This window comes from Oncorhynchus nerka, unplaced genomic scaffold (assembly GCF_034236695.1).
Source record: "Oncorhynchus nerka isolate Pitt River unplaced genomic scaffold, Oner_Uvic_2.0 unplaced_scaffold_4248, whole genome shotgun sequence".
Lineage (NCBI taxonomy): Eukaryota > Metazoa > Chordata > Actinopteri > Salmoniformes > Salmonidae > Oncorhynchus > Oncorhynchus nerka.
In genome coordinates, this window is record NW_027037050.1 from 1 (window position 1) to 7,500 (window position 7,500).

The 7,500-nt window shown below is 42.3% G+C and overlaps 1 protein-coding gene across 1 annotated transcript in view; it reads left to right on the forward strand.

Moving 5' to 3' along the window:
- Positions 1–53: 53 nt before the first annotated feature.
- LOC135566551 (collagen alpha-1(VI) chain-like) overlaps positions 54–7,500 on the forward strand; it is a gene marked incomplete at its 5' end in the record, with an annotated part of 10,780 nt that continues 3,333 nt past the window's right edge. The window contains 9 exons of the mRNA XM_065014242.1: positions 54–74; positions 192–212; positions 611–655; positions 1,016–1,069; positions 2,083–2,127; positions 2,223–2,276; positions 3,277–3,375; positions 7,056–7,118; positions 7,220–7,282. Coding sequence (XP_064870314.1) covers positions 54–74; positions 192–212; positions 611–655; positions 1,016–1,069; positions 2,083–2,127; positions 2,223–2,276; positions 3,277–3,375; positions 7,056–7,118; positions 7,220–7,282 — 465 coding nt within the window. The remainder of the gene's footprint in view (positions 75–191; positions 213–610; positions 656–1,015; positions 1,070–2,082; positions 2,128–2,222; positions 2,277–3,276; positions 3,376–7,055; positions 7,119–7,219; positions 7,283–7,500) is intronic.

The window sequence follows — 7,500 nt, forward strand, 5'->3', positions numbered from 1 at the left end:
CATTTTAAAGTGTAAATGAGTCTCTCTAACCTCTGATCTACTTTCTCTTACAGACCAATGAGACCAAGGATGTGGTATGTCTTGCCTACAGTGATCATTAGTACAAAGTCACATTCATCTGTCTTTCTGTGTTTATTTATTTATTTATTTATTGCCATTTATAACGTTTATTTTTTACATCTGATTTTCAGTGCTGTTCTTTCGACTGCAACGTAAGTACCCCCTAACCCACGATGACCCCTTTATAACAGGTTGTTGTGTTCTATGAAGGCTCTCTGAGTGACATAGCGGTATGACCCACGATCACCCCTTTATAACAGGTTGTTGTGTTCTATGAAGGCTCTCTGAGTGACATAGCGGTATGACCCACGATGACCCCTTTATAACAGGTTGTTGTGTTCTATGAAGGCTCTCTGAGTGACATAGCGGTATGACCCACGATGACCCCTTTATAACAGGTTGTTGTGTTCTATGAAGGCTCTCTGAGTGACATAGCGGTATGACCCACGATGACCCCTTTATAACAGGTTGTTGTGTTCTATGAAGGCTCTCTGAGTGACATAGCGGTATGACCCATGATGACATCACTGTTGATGTGTTTTGTCTGCAGGCTAAAGGAGGTCCCAAAGGACCAGTAGGAGACCTCGGATCCAAGGTGGGGCTCACACACACACACACACACACACACACACACACACACACACACACACACACACACACACACACACACACACACACACACACACACACACACAGACACACACACACACACACACACACACGCACACACACACACACACACACACACACACACGAAGACCTAAAGACTTTTGTTAGCTCCCCAGGTTAATGCCTAGGATTGAGCTCAGTGTGCTAACCTGGTCATCATAGCTAGTGTCTGATTGTTATTATGTAGTGACGATTTTGAATTCTAATTCTCCACCTCTCTTCCTCTCTCTTCCTCTCTATTCCTCTCTTCCGCTCCTCCTCCTCTTCCTCTCCTCTCTTCCTGCAGGGTGAAACAGGTAGACAGGGGATGCCAGGGGAGAAGGGAGACATCGGGGTAGATGTGAGTACCTGTGCACACACACACACACACTGTTAGTCTATAGAATCATATATTCTACTAACGATCAGGATTAAGAAACACTGCTCTATTCTACTAACGATCAGGATTAAGAAACACTGCTCTATTCTACTAACGATCAGGATTAAGAAACACTGCTCTACTCCACTAACGATCAGGATTAAGAAACACTACTCTACTCCACTAACGATCAGGATTAAGAAACACTACTCTACTCCACTAACGATCAGGATTAAGAAACACTGCTCTATTCTACTAACGATCAGGATTAAGAAACACTGCTCTATTCTACTAACGATCAGGATTAAGAAACACTGCTCTATTCTACTAATGATCAGGATTAAGAAACACTGCTCTACTCCACTAATGATCAGGATTAAGAAACACTGCTCTATTCTACTAATGATCAGGATTAAGAAACACTGCTCTACTCCACTAACGATCAGGATTAAGAAACACTGCTCTATTCTACTAACGATCAGGATTAAGAAACACTGCTCTATTCTACTAACGATCAGGATTAAGAAACACTGCTCTATTCTACTAACGATCAGGATTAAGAAACACTGCTCTATTCTGCCAACGATCAGGATTAAGAAACACTGCTCTATTCTAACGATCAGGATTAAGAAACACTGCTCTATTCTACTAACGATCAGGATTAAGAAACACTGCTCTATTCTACTAACGATCAGGATTAAGAAACACTGCTCTACTCTACTAACGATCAGGATTAAGAAACACTGCTCTATTCTAACGATCAGGATTAAGAAACACTGCTCTACTCCACTAATGATCAGGATTAAGAAACACTGCTCTATTCTGCCAACGATCAGGATTAAGAAACACTGCTCTACTCCACTAACGATCAGGATTAAGAAACACTGCTCTATTCTACTAACGATCAGGATTAAGAAACACTGCTCTACTCCACTAACTAATCAGGATTAAGAAACACTGCTCTACTCCACTAATGACCAAGTCCTCTATTTCAGGGAAATTTGGGAGACCCCGGCCCTGTGGGGTACCGTGGAATGAAGGTACAGCATCACAGTCACACACACCGGATATGACCATGGCACACAATAATCGCAAACTGTTGATGATGATGAAAACTGTTGTGTCTTGTTTCCAGGGCGACCGTGGTGGAAGAGGTGACAAGGGCGAGAGAGGCCATAAAGGCTACAAGGTAAACCGCACAGCCATTGGTGGATTTGATTTCCTCTTTAATCTGTTCTCCCATTAATGATGTAAAGTTTCTTTCCTCTCTGTCTACCCCTCTATAACCTACACTGTCTCTCTCTCTCTCTCTCCCTCCCTCCCTCTCTCTCTCTCTCTCTCTCTCTCTCTCTCTCTCTCTCCCTCCCTCTCTCTCTCTCTCTCTCTCTCTCTCTCTCTCTCTCTCTCTCTCTCTCTCTCTCTCTCTCTCTCTCTCTCTCTCTCTCTCTCCCTATTTCTCTCTCTCTATTTCTCTCTCTTTCACTTTCTCTCTCTCTATTCCTCTCTCTCCCTATTTCTCTATCTCTCTCCCTATTTCTCTCTCTCTATCTCTCTATCTTTCTCTTTCTTTCTCTCTCTCTCTCTCTCTCGCTCTCTCTCTCTCTCTCTCTCTCTCTCTGTGTCTCTGTGTCTCTCTCTCTCCCTATTTCTCTCTCTCTATCTCTCTATATTTCTCTTGCTTTCTTTTCCTCTCTCTCTCTCTCTCTCTCTCTCTCTCTCTCTCTGTGTGTCTCTCTCTCCCCATTTCTCTCTCTCTATCTCTCTATCTTTCTCTCTCTCTCTCTCTCTCTCTCTCTCTGTGTCTCTCTCTCTCCCTATTTCTCTCTCTCTATCTCTCTATCTTTCTCTTTCTTTCTCTCTCTCTCTCTCTCTCTCTCTCTCTCTCTCTCTCTCTCTCTCTGTGTCTCTCTCTCCCTATTTCTCTCTCTATATCTCTCTTTCTTTCTCTCTTTCTTTCTCTCTCTCTCTCTCTCTCTCTCTCTCTCTCTCTCTCTCTCTCTCTCTCTCTCTCTGTGTCTCTCTCTCTCCCTATTTCTCTCTCTCTATCTCTCTCTCTCTCTCTCTCTCTGTGTCTCTCTCTCCCTATTTCTCTCTCTATATCTCTCCTTCTTTCTCTCTTTCTTTCTCTCTCTCTCTCTCTCTCTCTCTCTCTCTCTCTCTCTCTCTCTCTCTCTCTCTCTCTCTCTCAGGGAGACAAAGGACAACGGGGAACAGATGGAGTTGATGGACGTAAGGGTGATCCAGGCTTTTCTGGTCTAGCCGGCTGTAAAGGTTCCCCAGGACCTGACGTGAGTCCTTCTCCTAATGTTGTAATAATTTAAACCCCAGTCAATGAGACTGACCAGGTGAATCCAGGTGAAAGCTGTGATCCCTTATTGATGTCACTTGTTAAATCCACTTCAATCAGTGTAGATGAAAGGGGGAGGAGACAATTGAGACATGGATTGTGTATGTGTGCCATTAATGGTGAATGGCCAAGACAAAAGATTTAAGTGCCTTTGAACGGGGTATGGTAGTAGGTGTCAGGCATACCAGTTTGAATGTCAAGAACTACAACGCTGCTGGGTTTTTCACGCTCAACAGTTTCCCGTGTGTATCAAGAATGGTCCACCACCCAAAGGACATCCAGCCAAACTGAAAAAACTGTGGGAAGCATTGAAATCAACATGGGCCAGCATCTCTGTGGAAAGCTTTCAACACCTTGTAGAGCCCCGATGAATTGAGGCTGTTCTGGGGGCAAAAGGGGGGAGTCCTAATGTTTTGTACAGTCCGTGCATTTGGAAATTATTCAGACCCCTTGACTTTTTCCACATTTTGTTGCGTTACAGCCTTATTCATCAATCTACACACAATACCCCATAATGACATCACAATACCCCATAATGACATCACAATACCCCATAATGACATCACAATACCCCATAATGACATCACAATACCCCATAATGACATCACAATACCCCATAATGACATCATAACACTCATAATGACATCACAATACCTTATAATGACATCACAATACTACTATAATGACATCACAATACCCCATAATGACATCCTGCAATACCCCATGACAAAGCAAAAACGACATCACAATTTTTTGGCATAAGTATCAAAATTAATACCTACTGAAATATGATTCCACAAGTATTCCCCCATAATGACATCACAATACTTTGTTGAACGACATCACAAGCTTGGCACACCATCACAATTCTCCCATTCTGACATCACAATCCTCTCCAATCTTTGTCCCCATAATGACATCACAATACCCCATAATGACAGGTCACTCCAGAGATGTTCGATCGGCTTCAAAGTCTGGGCTCTGGCTGACATCACTCAATGACATTCAGAGACTTGTCCCAAGCCACTCCTGCGTTGACATCCTGCGTTGTCTTGACTGTGTGCTTAGGGGCAGTTCTGTTGGAAGGAACCTTAGCCCCAGTCTGAGGTCCTGAGTGCTCTGGAGCAAGACATCCAGTGGATCTCTCACAGCCACAATAGTGCTCCGTTCATCTTTCCTCGATCCCCCATAATGACATCCCAGTCCCATACTGAAAATCCCCACAGCAAAAACAGAAATACCTTATTTCACCAAGTATTCAGACTCTTTACTATGAGACTCGAAATTCAGGCTCAGAGTTCAATCCTGTTTCATCAGTCAGGGAATCTTTTTCTCATGGTCTGAGTCTGGAGTCCACGTTTGGTGAATTCCATTGATTGGGCTGTCATGTCTGCACACACATGTCTATATAAAAGTCCATGTCTGGCCACTCTATTTCAGAGCCAAAACCAAGCCAAAGGAGTCGAAGGAATTTTCCGAGTCCGGGCAAGATTCTGGTCTGATCAGGCACAGATCTGGGAAAAATTCCTTCATTTCTCTTGAGCTCTAAAATTACGTCTGGGTCACCCTCCTGACCAAGGCCCTTCTCCCCGATTGCTCAGTTTGGCCGGACGGCCAGCTCTAGGAAGAGTCTTGGTGGTCCCAATGTCTCTGAGCTCTACGAACAACTTCTTCAACCTCATGGCTTGGTTTTTGCTCTGACCTGCACTGTCAACTGTGGAACCTTATATAGACAGGTGTGTGCCTTTCCAAATCTTGTCCAATCAATTGAATTTACCACAGATGGACTCCAATCAAGTTGTAGAAACATCTCAAGGATGATCAATGGAAACATGATACACATGAGCACAATTTTGAGTCTCATAGCAAAGGCTCTGAATACTTTTTTATTTTTATGAATTTGCAAAAAAATGCCTAAAAACCTGTTTTTGCTTTTTCATTATGGAGTATTGTGATGTCATTATGGGGTATTGTGATGTCATTGTGGGGTATTGTGATGTCATTGTGGGGTATTGTGATGTCATTATGGGGTATTGTGATGTCATTATGGGGTATTGTGATGTCATTATGGAGTATTGTGATGTCATTATGGGGTATTGTGATGTCATTATGGAGTATTGTGATGTCATTATGGGGTATTGTGATGTCATTGTGGGGTATTGTGATGTCATTGTGGGGTATTGTGATGTCATTATGGGGTATTGTGATGTCATTATGGGGTATTGTGATGTCATTATGGAGTATTGTGATGTCATTATGGGGTATTGTGATGTCATTATGGAGTATTGTGATGTCATTATGGAGTATTGTGATGTCATTATGGGGTATTGTGATGTCATTATGGGGTATTGTGATGTCATTATGGAGTATTGTGATGTCATTATGGGGTATTGTGATGTCATTATGGAGTATTGTGTTGTCATTATGGGGTATTGTGATGTCATTATGGAGTATTGTGATGTCATTATGGGGTATTGTGATGTCATTATGGGGTATTGTGATGTCATTATGGAGTATTGTGATGTCATTATGGGGTATTGTGATGTCATTATGGGGTATTGTGATGTCATTATGGAGTATTGTGATGTCATTATGGGGTATTGTGATGTCATTATGGGGTATTGTGATGTCATTATGGAGTATTGTGATGTCATTATGGAGTATTGTGATGTCATTATGGGGTATTGTGATGTCATTATGGAGTATTGTGATATCATTATGGGGTATTGTGATGTCATTATGGGGTATTGTGATGTCATTATGGAGTATTGTGATGTCATTATGGGGTATTGTGATGTCATTATGGGGTATTGTGATGTCATTATGGAGTATTGTGATGTCATTATGGAGTATTGTGATGTCATTATGGGGTATTGTGATGTCATTATGGAGTATTGTGATGTCATGTCATTATGGAGTATTGTGATGTCATTATGGAGTATTGTGATGTCATTATGGGGTATTGTGATGTCATTATGGAGTATTGTGATGTCATTATGGAGTATTGTGTGTTATTATTATTAAGGCTGTAATGTAACAAAATGTGGAAAAAGTCAAGGGGTCTGAATACTTTCTGAATGAACTGTGTGTGTGTGTTTGTGTGTGTGTGTGTGTGTGTGTGTGTGTGTGTGTGTTTACAGTATGTATAAACTAATCCCCCCAGGGGTTAGTTTATAAACATTCTGCTAACAGAGAATGTAAACACAGTTATTCTGATTAAGCAGCTTGGTCCACGACACACACACACACACACACACACACACACACACACACACACACACACACACACACACACACACATTTTAGCCACATGTAGTTATGGGTGTAGGGGCCACTCACTGGGGCTGTATGCTCTGGTGGTTAACAAGTAGTAGAACTCTGTGATGTGGTGAAGCTCTGCTGTTTTTCATCAGGAAACCTCAGGGGCTCTAGAACACTTTGATGTTTGGGTTCTATATTCTGACTTTTGTGTTCTGTTGTTCGATGTTCCATTGTTCCGTGTTCTATATTCTGACTTTTGTGTTCTGTTGTTCTATGTTCCATGTTCTATAGTCTGACTTCTGTGTTCTATTGTTCTATGTTCCATTGTTCTGTGTTTAAAGTAGCGTGTTCTGGTTGTAGGGCTCACAGGGAGACGGCGGTCCTAAGGGAGATCCTGGTCCATACGGAACCAAAGGAACTAAGGTACAGTAAGATGACTTCCTGTACTGTTGTTACCATGGTGACTTGAGCTGGGCGACATAGTTGTTAACATGATGATGTTGACAGTGTATTTTCTGTTTAAGGGAGATCAGGGGAAAGACGGAGAACCAGGACGACCCGGTAACTACGGACTGCCCGGAATCAAGGTACAGCTCTTCATTTGAGCCAGTTTGATGCAGGAAGATCATCTCACAGCAAGACGACATGAGTTAGTGTGTACATGAGTTAGTGTGTACATGAGTTAGTGTGTGTGTACATGAGTTAGTGTGTACATGAGTTAGTGTGTACATGAGTTAGTGTGTGTGTACATGAGTTAGTGTGTACATGAGTTAGTGTGTACATGAGTTAGTGTGTGTGTACATGA